This window comes from Oenanthe melanoleuca, chromosome 3 (assembly GCF_029582105.1).
Source record: "Oenanthe melanoleuca isolate GR-GAL-2019-014 chromosome 3, OMel1.0, whole genome shotgun sequence".
NCBI lineage: Eukaryota > Metazoa > Chordata > Aves > Passeriformes > Muscicapidae > Oenanthe > Oenanthe melanoleuca.
Genome location: NC_079336.1, coordinates 52,321,266 through 52,340,049, shown reverse-complemented (window position 1 = coordinate 52,340,049; position 18,784 = coordinate 52,321,266). Strand labels below are relative to the sequence as shown.

Sequence of the window (18,784 nt, the reverse complement as noted above, 5' to 3'; positions counted from 1 at the left end):
AATACAGTTAGACATCAATTAGTAATAAAAAAAGACCTTTTCAGCCAGGAGAACACTTGTCAAAATACGAAGCCTTGAGCACTTCTGGAATGAAATTAAGATAAACATCACAACTTCATGCTCCAATAAAAAAAATAACATTCACAAAAGGCTGGGATGTTGCTTGTCAAAGACAGGTTGGTAAGGGATGAAGCAAATGCTGAATGCTCCGGAATTGAGTTGTGCTTGTGATGCATTACTGAAAGGTATTTGGAAAAGCAGCCATGGGAAAATTATGATATTTTTAGTAACTGCAACAATTTCTGGAGTGCTGGTTGCAGTGAGATGTGAAAGGATGAAGCGATGCAGGTGTATGGGAAGGTCATGGGTCATTTCTTAAGTGAAAGGGTCTGGAGCAGTAGAGATGCAAGAGAAAAGTTGTTATCACACGGGAATAGTACAGATCCTGATAAAGAAGATAAGCTATAATGGGGGAGGGTGAGAAATGAGTACTTGAGAGGCCACTTCATAAGTTTTGGGGCTGGAAGGGGAGGAGGAAGAGAAATGCTCGAGGAAGCACTGTGATGGATGATGCCTGTAAAGGACATGGCTGTGTAACACGGGCCTGGAGAGGCCGGCACGAGGAGCTCTTGCAGGACTGCCAGAGCACCAGGGAGAATGCCTTTGGCAGCCCTGCAATGGCTGGTTTCTCTCCCCGTGTCTCTGGGAAGCTGCAGCCTGCTATCCCAGCAGTTGAATCCCATACAGTCCCCGTGGCTACTGCCACAGTCAGCCCTGGGACCAGCGGCAGGAAGGCTCCAGCGCAGGGAGCAGAGACGCGGGCAGCTCCGGCGCCGTGCCAGACCCCATAACCCAGCACAGCCCTGCGTGCTCCACCCAGGCGGGGCCCGAGGTCCCCCCGAGCCGCCACAGGGCCGCTGTGGGCGCGGCCCGGCCGCAGGGTCCGGCCCGGGCTCCTGAGGGCCGCCCCGCAGAGCGCCGAGCTCCCGCCGGAGAGGGAGGGAAAAGGCACAGCACACGGGCCGCGGCCTGCCGTGAGGGGCAGCAGCTCAGAGGAACTGCCTGTCTGCGGTGAGGAGGTGAGTAGCGAGCAAATTGGAAGTGAGCTGCTGACAGGGATTGTATTTATGTGCTTGTATAGAAACTGGTGCTGTGTGATGGTGCAGCATGCATAAAGGGCTGCCACCCTGAAATGATGGCCAGGCTGCACTGCTGAGGGGAGCCACGGTCAGCGCAGGTGTGTGTCACGAACCTCTGGGAGAGGATGATTTTGTACATGGACATACGTGTCCCTGCACGTTACAGTATTTATGGGTATTGGGTGTAGATAGATACTTAAAAAAAAAAATTAAAGGACACAAAGGAAAACTGTAAAACTAATGCTGATAGTTAGCTCTGTTACACCTTCCTTGAAAGCCGACAGTGGCTGTTTCTTGTCTAACTTGAACATTTATAGTTAATTCCTGGTAGCATCTTAGATTCTCCAGGGTTGGAAAAGTGAGTGTTCACCTCCTGTTGTCAATTCTCAGGACGTTTTGGATGAGTTGTGAATAAAAATACCTCTTGCCAACAGAATGAGTGCCACATCAGCCACGAGCTGTACCTTGCCACCACCGCTTGAGCCCGAGCAAGAGGAGCAGGAGGGCTCGGAGACACATATGTCTGTTCTGTGGTATGCAGGGCAGCTGGCAATTACTTACTATGATACAGAAGATTGCTCAGTCTACTTCATGCCTGAGATACCTGATAATGAAGACCTCAAGCTACTGCAAAAAGTGATTGGGGAACTTAACCCTCAATGCATAGTGACCAGTGCAAAACAGGACCAGAATATTGCCAAATTCCTGACCAACCTAACAGCTACTGCTGCTGAAAAAGACATAGGAAAACCGGAAATTGTCCTATTTCCTAACATAGATTTTGGTCTAGAAGTCAGCAAGCAACGGATTTTGTCTAGGCAATTTCCATTTATCCCATCTCATATGACTGCCACAGAGAAAATTCTCTATTTGTCCTCAATCATCCCTTTCGAGAGTCCACTCATGATACGAGCCTTAGGGGGCCTCCTTAAGTTTCTAGACAGAAGAAGGGTGGGAGTTGAACTTGAAGACAGCAGTATAGCAGTTCCTATTTTGGCCTTTAAAAAATTTGTACTGTCAGATACTGTGGATATGGACCAAGACACTTACTGTGTCTTGCAGATATTTAAAAGTGATATCCATCCTTCTGTGTACAAGCTATCCAGTGGACTAAAAGAAGGATTTAGCTTATATGGAATTTTAAACCGCTGCAGATGCAAATGGGGAGAAAAACTGCTGAGGTTGTGGCTCACACGACCTACCCGGAACCTGACAGAGCTGAACAAACGGCTGGATGTTATCAACTTCTTCCTGCTGGCTCAGAACTATGAAACAGTCCTCACTCTTCAGAACTGCCTCAAGAATATTAAAAATGTGCCTCTTATTTTAAAGAGAATGACTCTTTCCAATACAAAAGTTAGTGATTGGCAAGCACTGTATAAGACAGCGTACAATGCTGTGTGCCTTAGAGATACATGTCGTTCTCTGCCCAATACTATTGAACTTTTTCAGACTATTTCACGTGTCTTCACTGATGATCTGCACTACATTGCTAACCTAATCAGCAAAGTGGTAGATTTTGAAGGCAGCCTCTCAGAGAGCCGCTTCACTGTTAGATCCAATGTCGATGCCACGATTGATGAGAAGAAACGAAAGCTGATGGGACTGTCAGACTTCCTTACAGAAGTGGCACGAAAAGAACTGGAGACTTTGGACGACCATATTCCCTTCTGTTCTGTGATCTACATTCCTTTGATTGGCTTCCTTCTCTCCATTCCACGCCTACCAAATATGGTGGATAAGACTGACTTTGAAATTGAAGGCTTGGACTTCATGTTCTTGTCGGAGGATAAACTGCACTACAGAAGTGCCCGGACCAAGGAGCTAGACAGCCTGCTGGGTGACTTGCACTCTGAGGTCAGAGACCAGGAAACACTCATCATGCACCAGCTGCAGACGAAGATCTTGGAGAAATCTGAAGTGCTTTACAGTGTGATTGAGTACACTGCGCACCTGGATGTGCTGCTAGCCTTGGCAGCGATCGCCCGGGAGAACGCCTATTGCCGACCTCGCTTCACTCACCACCACGGCTTCCACATCAAGGACGGAAGACATCCACTCATGGAACTATGTGCAAAGACCTTCGTGGCCAATCCTGCGGACAGTGGCGAGGCTACCAGACGAATAAAGATCATCACAGGGCCCAACTCTTCTGGAAAGAGCGTTTACTTAAAGCAAGTAGGTCTTATAGTGTTCATGGCTCTAATTGGCAGTTATGTCCCTGCAGCAGAGGCAGAGATTGGAGTAATTGATGGGATTTACACAAGAATCCACAGTAGAGAGTCAGTTTCTGTAGGGCTCTCCACATTCATGATTGATCTTAACCAGGTTGCCAAGGCTGTAAACAATGCCACAGAGAGGTCCCTGGTACTTATTGATGAGTTTGGTAAAGGGACCAACACGCTGGATGGCCTGTCCCTTCTGGCTGCTGTCCTGAGGTACTGGATCAGACAAGGAACACAGTGTCCACAGGTCTTTGTCTCCACTAATTTTCACAGTTTAATGCAGCTAGAACTCCTGCCTGACACACCTCTTCTGGAGTACCTGACCATGGAGACCCATCAGGATGGAGAGGAGTTGATATTCTTCTATCAAATCAAAGAGGGAATGTCCACGGTTAGTCATGCTGCCAATATTGCTGCATTAGCAGGAATGCCAGCCAAAATTATTGAAAGAGGAGTGGAAGTTTCAGAACTGATTCGCAATGGAAAACCTATCAAACGTCTTGATCATCCTTCAAAAGATGACAGGATGGAAAAATGCAAGTCTATTGTGGAAAGGTTTCTTTGCATAGACCTTGATGATCCCCAAGTGGACTTGGAAGAGTTCCTGTCTAAAGAGGTGTTGCCTTCTGCAGCCTCAGTCCTGTAGCAAGGGTCTGTGTCAATGCACAGACTGCATCATATCCACCATGGAGAGTCTGGGACTTTAAAGAATGATCACAATGACATAACACCTCACAGGACATTTAGCTTGTAACAATAAACTGTCTGTAGTTATGTCCGTTCTTCTTGTTTAAACTAAGTACTTCCATATCCCTGCAATATGGTATATCATATGAGTGTATGAAGAGGAAGAATTTTAAGAACCTCTTCCAGCTGTTGGGTCAGCCAGTTTATGCATTTTTGTCCCAGTTGTTAGAACCTCAGATTAAAAAATATACTGTAGAAAAATCACAACACATTTCTACTGGTCTTAGAAGACTATTAAAGGAATGTGTTTATGTTTCATATTGTGCCAAAGCAATCGTTTCAGCCATTTTAGGATCAGCATCAAAGATTCCAAATAAATACATGTCTCAAAAACAACAGTTGTCACAATACAAATCACTGACATAGAAGCAGATAAGTGGCAATGCAGAGGGGTTTAATGGCTCTGTGGCTTTTCTTATACCAGATTTTCTGTCCAAATGCCAAGAGATCTCAGGAGTTACTATAAAAAGAATGCTGGTGGTCAGATTCAGTGGGGGCTGGTAAATAGAAGTACCTTGGTTTTACTGAAAACTGTTCCCTTCTTTAAGGTCTTGTATGATACAGTTGTATCATATACCATGTGTCTATGGCACATGGGTATAAATAAAGGCAAAATTACAAATCTAGGAATGTGAGAAATTCACATTTTTTATTCTATTTACAATTACTAACATTTAAGGATTAATACCACACAAAGGGAGGATTCCCTTTCACTTCTCTTGCCATGCAGAGGATCTTTATTGAACACAGTATTTTATGTATGTGTATGCAAGAAAAATTCATTAAAAAATTAATGACACAAGAGCCATATCTAAGTACTACAAAAGCAATAACCTTTCCTGCAGCAGGCAAGTGCCTGAGATTCCTCATGTAAATAAGACAGAGGAGACATTAGATAGCTTATTATCTGCCAAAATTTGCTCTAACCACTTACATTATGGCAAATAAAAGACATACGACATCTGTCATCTATATGTCATTTCAAGAAGCCAAAAATATTAATGTCACATAAACTGAGAGAAAATTTACATTAAAAAAATTAAATCCCTTCATAATTATCAGTATTAAACATGTTATGTGGTGTATCTGGCTAAAGATAGCAAAAAGATGAATATCATCATACATCAAAAAGATCTGAAGTTGGAGACACTGCTTTGGGTTTGTTTCAGTGTGGAATTTCCTCCTTGATGATGAAGGAAACTATTATTATTACCAAATAAGTACCTTATGTTATTTATGTATGAAACCAGAAAGTGACAGAAGCTTAACATAATTTACATTAAAAAATACAATAGTAAATTACTGAATTGTGCATTTAATGCTATTTCCAGTGCCATCATAATAATACTGTCTGTGTAATATCTGGTTTCATGGTGATGTTACTATTGAAGTGAATGGCAACAGTAAATCAGGCCTTGAACAACACTCTAAAGTGTTGAAAATAGAAACATTTTTATCAATAATATATTCTCTTACTAAGTATACATGCAGCATCTTAAAGACACACCATACAAAAGATTAGTAATTTATAATTTTGGCATTTTTTGTTGTCAACCACTGTCTAGGCTAGGGATATACTCTAACACTAATACTAATTAAGCAGATGCCATCAGAGCAATTTAGCTGTCAGTCATCTTTTACTTATGAAATTCATTTCATAGCATTTGCAGTTCTGGCAGTACTAGATATCAAAGGATACTAGTACTTAAAACATCATACAGCATTTATCCAGTGCCTCACAACACATCCTGAAATAAACAGGAATCTGGACAAATGGAAAATACAGGGCTTGTGACTGACCGGTGGCAACTCAGGAGGCAAGTGAGGGAAGCAGAAACAGAAACATTATCTTCAAATGCAAAACTCCAGTTGCTTCTTTTATTGTGCTTCATTAGCTTCTTTGCATAGAAGATACTGATACTAATCCAGGATTCTTATCATTCAAATAATTCTGGAGATAGCTGAACATGTGCAAGTAAATTACATCCCTTTGTCTCCCTTCCACAAGGACATCTAGGAGCACACTATACCTCCTGGTTTTGGGGAAGTTTTCAGTAGCACATGTAATCTGAGAAATGTCCATCTAAGCATGAAGAACGAGTTGGTCCCACTTCTGAGTAGTTAAATAAGTCCTTTAGTCTGAGAAGCTGGAGGGAGTATAGTAAACCAGATAGCCCTTTTCTAATCCACTTTATTTCACACTTTCATCCTTTATTAATATCTGTTTCCAAGTGTTTTAGATATACCATTGTTAGCTTAATGATGTGCCTTCAAAGTGAAAACCTGGTTTCTAGAGATCTTTACTAGTTCTGAATTCTCAAACTCTTTGCTTTTTAAATATAATTTTTAACTTTGGGAAAGTTAAAATTCCTCCAGAATATATGCATTTCAAAATGCCTGGAGTTATATTAAGGTTTAAAAAACAGACTTTTTTTAACCCCCCCCCCCAAAATAGAACTTTGGTGGAATTTAGATATCATTGAGTAGAGGGTGACTAATAGAATATTGTTTCAAATAAGGAAGCTATTTAAAAAATAAATTAATATCCTTATAAAGCTATGGCTGAGAATTATACTCAACTACTTCAGTACTATTTGCTCTTTTATAAGCTTGCTCATGTAACCTTCATCCACTTCCCTTTTCTTGCTTTTCATATTGTTGTATGATCTGAAAATGCAATTAGACATCATATTAAAATGAGCTGCAAAATAATTGTTCCTCTTATGATACATATTTTTATTTACTGTTTTCTATAAATGCATGAAACTACCTAACTAACTGCAGGAACACAATGAAAGAAAAAATTATAGTAAAGACTGATGCTAATGCCTGACACTAAATTGACAGAGAAAAATGTATAGATTTTAAATACATAGTATCTTTCTATACAATAGATCATACGCATTATCCAGCATTATGGAGGGCTCAGGCAGATGATTTGGAATGACATTGACCTGGTTCTGTCAGCAGCAGTGAATATCAGAACACAGAAAGGATGTATCCTGGCTAATATTTCATGGAAGTAGATAAATGTAAATGAAACAACCAACCAGTCAAAAAACCAGTAAAAATACAGAATAGCAAAAACCTCACTCTGATTGTCTCAGATGTTTTAACCAGTTAAATCTGATATTCTAGAAGATCTGTGGATTTTTTAAAATTAGCATTTTAAAAACCCAAATGTCATTTCAAGCAAAAAAATGTGAGTTTACAAATTTAATATCTATCATATACCACCACCATCCTGTGGATAAGTCCTTATTTCTATTTTACAGAAAGTATGCATACCCTCAAATTTTCTTGATGTATCTCAAATCCCACTACCTGCTTTTTACTGATTTCAAAATACTAATTAATTGAAACATGCCCCTTCAGAATTTTTCGAGATATTTCTAATTAAACTTTAAAACACTTTTTTTAATGCCCACTATTAAGGAAATATCAACTTAAAAGATTAGTTTTACGTACTTTAATTCTTATTTTTTCTGAAAATTATTCTCCTAGACAATGTTAAAGAATCACATAAAACATTCTATACAATGTCAGTAAAAAATGTATGAACTTACACCTTGTGTTAAATAATACAGTACTCCAGTTAAATTAGTATGAAGTAAAAAATAGGTACACTAGTATTGCTTCTATATATTTTAATTAGTTATATCCTACTTTCATATATTTGTGTATTTTGTCAAAAAAACTAATAAATAAGCAAGAAATAACTGCGTGCAAGAGAGAATATAGATATAATACATATATTACATATTTGTATTAATACAGTTTTTCCTCATTACTCTGAATTTCACCAAAGCAAATTCAGTAAGGGAACTAACAGTCTGCCTACTATGCATAATCCAAACAGAAATTCCACTGCTTATTTGCTCATTTTCTCCTATACAGTAAGAAAACTCAGCAAACAAACTGCATGCATACAATATATCCCTTCTATCCTTTGGCCTTGCTTAATTTCCCAGCAGAAAACAGACCATGATGTTACTGCACTGAGAATATTGACAGTGGTAAATTACAGCAGAGGATTCTTTTTACAGTAGATGCATTAATTATTTCTTTAAAAACCACGTATTAAAGTCTTACCTCTTCAGCTGGTTACAAAGTGGCAAATATGATGCTACAGCATAAACAACACTGTCCATCTCCAAATTAAACTTTCTAGATTGCTGCTGAGCTATGTGAAATATGAGCTCACCTCCTTACGTAGCTCTGTTGATTTTGACAACTTCATGAAGGTCAGATGTGGTTTAAAATCTCTTTCTTCTCCCGTCATGATCCCCTTTTCTTGAAATATCTTTTTCATAGTCTCTGACAGGAGGAGAAAAGTGTATAAATACAAATATATTACATAATATAATGTTTAAAATATGCTTTGAAATGCAATTTTAGTCACAGCTTCTTCATATTAAAGAAACAAGAAGAGTACTAAAAGGTAGGGATATTTCTACTTAATTTCAAAGGTACACATTCTTCTTCAGAAGTATATATTATTTCATGTGAAAATGGATATAATATTTCATGTGAAATATTTGCAGTTATCAGTTAAATAATAGCAATTAGAAAGCTGTCCATGCTGTCTGATTTTGCTATCAAAATAGAAACTCAACATTAACACTGTTCAGGAGTCATTCTCACTGGAAGTGTGGGAAACTTCAGGAAAACTCTGAGTATGTAACAGAATTCTCAATTTAAAAACAATATTCTGTGGTGAATTCTATTATCTGTATTTGGGTAATCTCCCACTCAGACCAGAGGAGATTTGGAAATGAAAGCTCTAAGTTTTGGTACTGGATTTACATGCTAGCATTAGAGAATATATCAGGCATGCTGATGATTTTTGCTTGCATTTTAAAGTGTCACTGTTGCCTTCTAAGCTAATTTCCTACTTTTAATGTACTTTTTCTTACTTTCATCTGCTTACAGTCCAGGCTAAAGCAACTCTATAACACTGACCTAGTTTACTATTTTGCAACTCATCTGCCCAATATAATGTTTAATTTCTTGGAAATAAACTTCAGTGTAACTTATGAATTATGTTCCATGCTTTCTTTTTAGATTAAATACTTTCAACATGAAAAATTTCTGCTTGAAAAAAGGTTTAGATAAAAATTGAAAAAACCTGTAGTAAAAATAATACTGGCAAATAGAGGATTTTTATTACTGAAAAACAGAAAAACTGCAAATGCTTAAGCTTTTTTTTTCTTTGCAAATACAACTTCCAATTTTTCACTAGGTGCAGGTCTAGCTCGCTCATACAATCAAACTAAAATCAAAATAGGGGAAAGTTATCAATCCTATCACATAGATTAAATCATCACTTAACAAAACAATGTATGTTCATTTAATTTTTTTTTTTTCTTGATATTTAATAGTCCTTTTTCTGACACCTGGAAGAAACAACATTACATTGGGAAGCAAACAACACAAGTACACCTGACCTACTTGTATTATTTTAAATTTTGTCTGTGGGAGACATTTCTAAATTTACACTGGATCTCCTCTAAGCTTTCTGGCTCCTGTATTTATTCTCTGAACAGCAATTTGGGGACCCATTGACGCTGATGTTCCAGCAAAGGATAAATCTTATCAGACCCAGGTTTACTATGTGATCTTCTGACTATGTGATACCAGACCCCAGTTTACTACTATGTGATCTTCTGACTCAGTCTTGTGCGTAGCAGTCTTTTTTTCCCCTCTGAAAACTCCAGGTTTTTTTTCTGCCATCACATCTTAGGCCATGCAGTCTTATCTCACATTCTGCAATTAGGATCTGTGCTGATGAAGATTTGCACCTCTCCAGGTGTGGTAAGAGCTTAGTATCAGAGCAGAAGTTTGCCAATGTGCCTCTGATCATGGGACTTGAGCCCAGGGATCTCAGAAGGGCAGACCAATCACACAGTGCTGTGACTGTGTGGGAATTGGGTGGGACAGCTGAGCACCTGCACTTTACCCTGCTGAACAGAGCCACCGGCCTGCCTGTCTTCATTTTGTGCAAAATAGCTTTGTTCAATATCTGTTCCACTTCTCTTTCCAAAATGCTCTTCCATACCTGGCAATTCCAATCAAAAAAAACAATGAAAACCCGGGTCAGAAGAGAAAAGCATGCAGAGAGAGACTGCAGTTGTAAACTTAACAGATTTACATGTGTGTAGGTGTGGTCTCACATGTTCTCACGGGCATCAGACTTCTCACACAGCTTTATCATGGCAGAGCTATATTAAACATCACAGGCTCAAGACATTGGGCCTGCTGGGACTACAGATAGCCCCAGTTTTGTAGAATTTGACACATACAGAAAGTGTGAAATTTTACTGGTTAGGGTAATTTATGAACATAATTAACACAATGTTTCCTTCTTCAAATATAATGAAAACAGAATGAAATCTGAGTAAGTGGAGAGGAAAAACCGAAATGTTTTCCTGAGAGCACAGGAAGGTTACGAGATAATGTAATGCTATTAATATCCATGAACCTCTTTGAAGAAGTAGCTACAAGAAAGGATTTAACAGAAACTGGAAAGGACACACGGATGCTGTGGGCAAGAGAAAGTTCTAGGATTGTGAAACAGCATAAAAGTGGATTTGTTGACTGGCAAATACACAAAAGTTAAAGTTTATGATGGAGATTACCTAAAGTGAAAGAAATTAGAGGCCAGTGATGAGAAAAATAGACAGATAATGCCCAGGGGTCTTTACAAACGAGTATCCTCCATCTTTCCTCCAGACATTATCATTACTACCTAGACTGAAAAATCAAACAAAATCTATGTTTTCCTTTATTAGCCTCAGGCTGACTGATGTTTCCAGCTTCAAAGTATACCCTAGAAATGTTAAAGCTATTTTTACAAGCTCAATGACTTCCTGGAACAAATTTTTGGACAGCTTTCAGACTGCCTTTCATGCAGTTTGAAGTACTCTGTAATATCATTTTGTACCTCATTTTTATAATGTCAAAATTACTGAATGTCATCTTCCTCTTACACTGGATGCAGCTGAATCCATTAGACAACTCTTTCCCTATAATTAGAATGGAAATGTGGTATATGAAACTTACTTAGAACCACTTTACATGGGAAAAGCTCAAAAATTCAACAGCTAGATCAATACAGAACAATTCATAGTGAAATTGCATATTGAGCCATATTCCATAATATAAATGGCCATCTTCTTTCTCGAGATGTCATTAGATACAGAAACCTGCTACGTATGTATGTTTACTTCCAGGCATTAATTTCTGCTTGTCTCAAAACCTTGTTTCTTCAGTTAAAAGGTTTATAATTTAGAAACAGTATTCTGTCTTTCTATTGATTTTTTTTTTTTAACTTTACACTTGGAAATGAAGAAAAACTGAGCATAGATAACTTACCATTAGAACTATCATGTTAAGCCATGCTAAAATTATTAAGTTCTTCGGGTTTTTTAAGAGATGGGCGAAAATCTAAGCCAGGGTCAAGCCAATTTCCCAATAGTTCCTCCACTGCTCCTTGGTTGTGTATTAATTAGGCTTTTCTTCAGTGAGCTGTCACTGTCCCAGACCACTGCCATGTATCAGCAAGCTGTACTGTTATTTCAAGCACTGATCAGGAGTATGTGTGGGTTGTTCTGTTTCTCTCCATCACCACATGCACATACATAAGAAAGATGAGCTTGTTCATAGAGTAGCATCCATGGAGCAGCTGGGCCAGGCAATCCCCACTTTGTGCATGTCAGTACATAAGGTAAGCCTTACAAGACAGTGACAATATGAAGGCAAGGTCCTAAACTGAAAAAGCATAACTTCCTAATACAATTGGCTTCTTATACTGGCTTCAATCCATTCTAATCGCCAAAAGAAGTGGGTAAGAGTACCTTCTTTTAAACCACAATAAGAATACTGCTTCATTTTAGTGAGCTATTATCATAGCTATTGCAATTCAGTTTTTAGCAGCAAAATATGAAAAAGGATGTAGATTAAAATCCAAAAGCACTTGCTGTCCTTGTTTTCAGTATGATTTCGGAGAATCATACTTCCAATCTCACCTAACTGAACAGCAGCAATTCAACTACTTTTTTGTTCACTTTGTACAAATCAGTTGTTCAAATGGAAAACTACAATACCTTTGAGTTTCCAATTGTTTCATCATGTGAAATGACCTAAGAACAACTGACAAGAGGCAAAATTCATTTATCACAGCTTCAGCCATCTGTAACTAAAGTGAACTAAATTAACTGAATTAAACTATTTCCCTAGGCTGCCTGAAGGAAGGGCAATGCAATTCACCCTCAAATGGATGCTAAATGTGTGGTTTCACAATTTTTAAAGAAGCTCATAAACTATCATCCTTATCAGAATAGACTGTTTCTCTTCAGCCCCATGCCTGCCACTGCTCCTATCTTTCCTGCCAACAGTTATGTTACATTACACAGTAAAGTTCATAGGCAAGCTGAATAGGCTAAAAATTAGCTGACAAAGGTAAAAATGTTAATTTTACCACGGCTGAATTCTCCATGAGGCTACATAAAGGGGTCAGATTGCTTTGGTGTGATGGCAATGTAAGTTTATGCTTGAGTAAAGCTGTAATGCATCTAAAGAAGATAGGCAGTATGACTCGCTTTCTGTTTCTCTCGCTCTTTAGTGTGGACTGTTAGGAAACCAGTTCAAAGAGATTAGATTAAATATCATTTATGCACAGCTAAAGTGAAATAAAATTACTAAGTTACAACTGACTGTTGTACTACAGTGCAGTCCTCACTGTATTAAAATATCTAAGGAAACGAATCAATATTTCTTAAAAATAAAGGACCAAAAGCAAATGAAATATTTGTATATACAAACAGAAGAGTATCTTTTCTGTTCATGAAATGCAAGCTCCCTCTCATGGTCAGACCATAACATGCATCATTAAACCATAAAAACAACATCTGCAAATCCTGTAGGTAAAAAACATGATCCATTTACTCAGTTTTATCAGCTTCAAGCAGAATTTACAATATAGTTATCAAAGTAAAAATAAAAACCAAGCAATTCATTACCTTTTCCAAATTCACTTACTAATTGTGCTGGTTTTGGCTGGGTAATCTTCTTCATAGTACCTAGTATAGAGTTATTTCTTGGATTTATACTGAACAGAGGCTTGATCGTTCAGGGATGTCTTGGTTACTACTGAGCAGCACTTGCACAGAGCCAAGACCTTTCCTGTTTCTCAGCCCACCTCTCCAGCAAGCAGGCTGGAGGTGCACAAGGAGCTGGGAGGGGACACAGCTGCGACAGCTGACCCCAACTGACCACAGAGGTACTCCATACATATTCCATATGTATCACCCTCAGCATACAGAGTGCTAGGGAAAGAAAAAAGAAGGAGGATGGCATTTGTCTTCCCAAGTCACCCTTAGTGATAGAGCTCTGCTCTCCTGGAGATGGCTGAATATGAGCCTGCCCATGGAAAGTGGTAAATGACTTCCTTGTTTTGGTCTGCTTGAGTGCATGGCTTGGCTTTCCCTATTAAACTGTCTTTATGTCAACCCACAAATTTTCTCACTTTTACTCTTCTGTTCTCTCTGCCAAACAGCCTGGGAAGAGTGAGCGAGGACTGAGTCCCGGCTGTGCAGGACTGAGCTGCCAGCTGGGACTAAACCACAACAGTCCTTCAAATATTCTGGGGTGCAGCAAAGCATAAAAAAGAAAGTTTTTTAAAACGTCCTGTAATTGTATATGTAAGCACACAATTTCTAAGAAGACTTTGACAAAATTATTAAAATACGCCTCAAACCTCTGTCAGAACAGTTCAGCACTATTCATGGTAGATAATTAAATTATGCTAATGTCTTTTAAAGGATTTTTGGGAAGTAACTAGCAAATCAGAACAAACAGAAGATTCACATTAGCTCTGCTTTTCCTGGACTTCTGTCTCTTCTCTCTCAAACCTACATTTACACTGGTATTAGCAGACATGCAATGACCATGTTCAGATATTATCAAACAATTTTCTATATAATTTATGGAACTAAATCATCTCCTACCATTTAGAAGCTTATTTAACTTATTTAATCTATTTTCTATTTTCTATATTATCAATATTTCTTCTCCATTCACGTACAACACAAAATAACAACATGAAATCATAATTCACCTTAGAACACAGCAGAAGCCATACATAATCTTGAAATAGCGAAAGAGTGATTCTTTAGTAAATTCAGCTGAGGTCTTTGTAAAAGGTCAAACCAGCTGCACTTCAGAAATGAAACTAATGAATTGCTAGAGAAAACACTGTATTAATAAAGACTTTGTCGATTTTTCCCTTTCTACTGGACTGCAACTAGGTAGTGTGACAGCAGAAGTCTTTGCTACTCTGCAGAATGTCCTATATGGGTTATTGCTCTATTAAAAAATGGTGTGACCTCACATTCCTCAGAGCACAAAAGATAATTCATCAATACTGAAAAACTCTTTTAAAGAGTCTTTCCAAGGAATAGTTGGAATTGCCGGGATAGTTTTAAAGGACACAAATTAATTACAGACAGTACTGTTCTTTGAGAATTTTTATTAAATATCTGTAAACAACATAGTTTAAGTATAGACTCATAGGCAGATAAAAATGAGACCAAAACAAGGTAGCATGGAGTCTTTACATCCCATTTACAAATTTGCACTATGTTTTTTACATATACTAAATAAAAAGTTATCATAGAGCAGTACTGTCTGTAACTAACATCCTTTTGAAATATGCGAAGTAGGCTAGGAAATTAGTTATGTAGCATTTACAGTTGTTAAAAGTAAATTAATATTGACTAAATTAGCATCTAGTATCTTTGTGTTCCATTCTCATTTAGGTTGTGGAGAAGTCTTTAAAACACTTAAACTAGATTGACAAGTTGTACCTGCAATTTCCTTAAGTAGTGTTGTATGATCATTTTCTGCCAAATTCACAAATCCAACTTGATTTCTGAAGTGATCAATTCCTTGAAAAGACAAATCCACTCTTTTTCCTTTCAGGAGATCGTCTACAAAAATCTTGCTGTCTGAAAGAGCACCAACTGCTCTATCGAGAGGAAAGAAAATACTAATGTCAAATATATTTCTGCTGTTATTATTGCTACTAATCATTATATCAATAAATGCAACAAGTCTTTTTTAGTATCAATTTATTATCTACTATGGTACTTTTGCACTACTTCCTATCAACACAGTTGTTGTTATTACTATTATTACCACCACCTTTTTATAAAGGTAAAGTGATTCATATGCTGTGCTGTAAAACCATACAAATAAGACAGACTTAGCAGTGGGTGTAATTCCTCAAAAGAGTTTATCTCAGCCCTCAAGGTATCCAGATACTAACATGACAGTGCCCCTGTTACTTTGTGCATCCCATTTAAGTAAGATGATTACTCAGAAGTATTTAGTTTTCCATTCTTAAATTAATTTTTTCCTCTCCTGACATATCAGTTGAACTAAGATTCTTTTTCAGTCAAAGTTACTACAGTGTTAGCTAAATTATAAACAAATGTGACATTACAGATATAATGAAAAAATTATATGGCAATTACAATTAAGCTCATGGAGAACTGTTATTAAAAGAGGTACTATCGCAATTCACATTTGCTTTCTGTAAAAGCTAAGAGGCACACACACAATAACAGGGCACAAACCTTTTAATAATCATCTTAATTAGCCACATCAAGTCTATGTACAGTTACATGAAATAATTTTGACCTGCACTTAAAGTGATTCAAATTCTGAACAAAACCCACACAAACATTCTTAGTGTTTGCTAAAAGTTCTCTCACATCTCACAGTTTTAATTCTATTGAAGGAACCTGAATTTAATCTTTTCCCCAAATGGATGCAGACCTTATAAACACTAGATGGCAGTAATAGGTTAAAAATGTTCAAAAGAGGTATTTTTACTTATTCTGTCCAAGCTGAATGAAAGCGATCACTATGATTTCTACAGAAGGTTAAATGATTTCATTGAAGCCTACAATTCCAAGAATCTCCACACATTCCCATTGTGTTTAACAATGGTGTGAACTGTGCATTAACTGGAACCTAGGCCAAGTAAAGAAATACATGAGGCCCTCCTGTGGTCTTTTTAGAGGGCTTTAATCTATAAGCTAGAAGTACTTTAGCACCTTTATAACCATTTTAAACACCAATGTCATTACTTGTTCCTTGTCAAAGATATATTACTTTAAGCATAGTCTCTATCACTTACCTACTCTCTTATCATTGTTAGACAAGCCTGTTCCTGTGTCTTTCCTACGTGCTGAACTTCTAGATCTTTCAGAAACACCATCTAATACTGGTTCTACCTGTCAGATTACTTCACACAAAAGCAGGCATAGATTTATTTACCAACATGAACCTAAAAATTACTCCAAAACAAGTACAGATATTTCAAATACACTGAGTCAAACTACGTTAAAGCTTGCAGAGGGCTTTAAAGTATTGATTAATGAAATATGAATATATATGATTAATGAAATCCATCTCTGGATTTTTTACATGTGAGAACTAGTCCATAGAATGTCCATGACAGGCTCTGTTCCTCAGCTGAACAAAGATTTATACTTCCATACTGTAGGATCTGCTGCAGAACTCACTGACCAGCCTAAGTCTACCCAATGACTTCTATGAAAGGTCAATCCACACAGTGCAGTGTTCTTTCAGTTTATCACTGTGGCATTGAAGATCTAATTCTACTTTTTCTTTTATTTGTAATCCTGAAAACACTAAAATATGTAGAAAAATAGTTGTCATCTCACTCTAGCTATCTTGCCTTTTTTATTCTATCAACCACTTTATAATGTCTAACAATTGCTTTGTAAGAATAATGCACAAGGACAAATATTTCCACTGAAGTCAATAGCTAAAAACTCAACAGTGGTATTTACTTATTATTCATACCAAATAGTATTTACAATGCCAACTAGTAATTACACTCAGCGCAACTAATCCACAGTGATACTCCAAAAGTTTACAAGCACTTTGATCTAAAGTCAAAAAGGAATTAAAAAAAAAAAAAAGCAGCACATTCTAAGTGAACACAAGCTAGAATTATACAAGCAGTGTCTGTTTTCTTTCTATATTGTTGTAATGTAAATATTGTAGCAGTTAAAATTCACGAAGTTTCTTTTTGGAAATTTCTGAGTCTTAATTTGGATCACTTGTTAGAAAAAGCAATCTCACAAAAAAGCCAAACTCAGTTCCATCAGTTCAGTTATTTGTAATGCAAAGGTGAGATTTCAGAGAGTTTTTGACAGAAAACTGGCAAGAAAAACTTGACACTATAATCTCATAATCAGGCATTTACTGCAAAGGCAACATCCTGATTTCTAGCACCTGATCCTATAACTATAGGTTAGCATAGAGTAGAACTTCTTGGCTTGAAGGGAGTGCTGTCGTGACTCTTGATTGCTTTCTTTCTTTCTAGTTTCAGAATCTCACATTCTTGATTTCATACAGTCCTACAGCAAGAGATGTATAGTGTATTCATGAAGGCTAGACCACAGTCAATCAGTTAGGAAACTCACATGGGAATTGCAGGTCTGGATTCCTTTAGAAAGAGCGGCCTAGAATACAGATCTTCCATTTTCAGGGTAAAAGCTGTATGTACTAAAATACCGTACAAAGGGCTTTGTGCTGAACTGAATGTTATGTTTAGTAAATTCTTATCACGCATCTGACTTCAAATAGCATTCAACACATTTCATTTCTGTATAGACAGAGGCACTATTGTGCAAACACAGTTAAAAAACTGTAGATATCTAAGTAACTTAATGGATCCAAACCTAAGGATCTGTGAACTCTCAGACGCCCAGTTGACTAGCTGTACTTTCTTTGAGAGTTACAAACATTACACACAGGTTCTTTTGCCAGCCTGGATCTTGATTTCTTTCCGTTAACCTGGTATCAAAAATTGGTGAAGCAAAAGAGGCAAATTCAGCATTTTACTCTTTGAGATCTCACAGAAGATTAAACAAAAAAACATCAGTTATTAATTTGTTTTTAAAAATCATTTAAAAGAACATGCAATCTAGAATACCTGGGGATGGCTGAGCTAGAAACCTATAGGAGCATCTGGCCAGGGAAGGGGTGAATCTCTGAGGAAGCTGCTGCTGACTAGAGGATAGTTCTGAGTGCCTGGACTGTAGAGTTCTGGGGGGAGAGGCAGAGAAGAACTCTGTAAGTCAGTGCTTTGGTGGCATTCAGACAGTGAAAGCTGAGAAGAGGCTCACAGAGCAGCAGAATATCCTGAATTTGAGAATATTTGTTTTGGTATACAGTTTTGGACTCTTAAATAGTCATGAAGAGGCACATGTACTTTAAGGTATGATCCCATGCTCCTTTTTTTTAAAGTTTGTACTTCAAACCATTAAAAAAAATCTCGCATAAACAGCTGGTGGTTGTTCTCACCAATTTGCAGGTGCTATCACAGTTTATGCACTAACCAGGCACATGGAGAGAGAAGGGAATCTACCAGATCTAGTAACCTTTGCTTGCCTTTTTATTCTCTGTTCCTGGCTATTTCTCTTCCCTTAGATCAGACTGTTGAAGATGCTGATAAATTTGCATCTTCACAGGACAGGTAGGAGTACAGAGATCTCAAGGATATAGTATTCAAAGAAAATAAGTGTGTAAAAACAAGGCAACTGATTTAGATATACTGATCATTTATTATTTTTA

The 18,784-nt window shown here is 37.6% G+C and overlaps 2 protein-coding genes across 7 annotated transcripts in view; one reads left to right on the top strand and one right to left on the bottom strand.

Annotated features, from left to right (window-relative positions):
* The window catches only part of AKAP7 (A-kinase anchoring protein 7), an 80,578-nt gene that overhangs the window by 49,711 nt on the left and 12,083 nt on the right, over positions 1–18,784 (bottom strand). For all 6 annotated transcript variants that reach the window (XR_008840056.1, XM_056487051.1, XM_056487050.1 and 3 more), the window contains exons 5-6: positions 14,977–15,137; positions 8,316–8,428 (exon numbers count right to left, since the gene is read on the bottom strand). Coding sequence is in view for 5 of the 6 variants with exons in the window: in XM_056487051.1 (XP_056343026.1) it covers positions 8,316–8,428; positions 14,977–15,137 (274 nt within the window). In the remaining variant the exon portion in view is untranslated. The remainder of the gene's footprint in view (positions 1–8,315; positions 8,429–14,976; positions 15,138–18,784) is intronic.
* MSH5 (mutS homolog 5) lies at positions 1,569–4,091 on the top strand. The gene has a single exon (XM_056487047.1). The coding sequence runs from the start codon at positions 1,575–1,577 to the stop codon at positions 4,008–4,010; it is 2,436 nt and encodes an 811-aa protein (XP_056343022.1). The 5' UTR covers positions 1,569–1,574; the 3' UTR covers positions 4,011–4,091.

Coding starts and splice junctions, on each gene's coding strand:
- MSH5 (XM_056487047.1), top strand. CDS start 1,575: ATGAGTGCCACATCAGCCACGAGCTGTACCTTGCCACCACCGCTTGAG.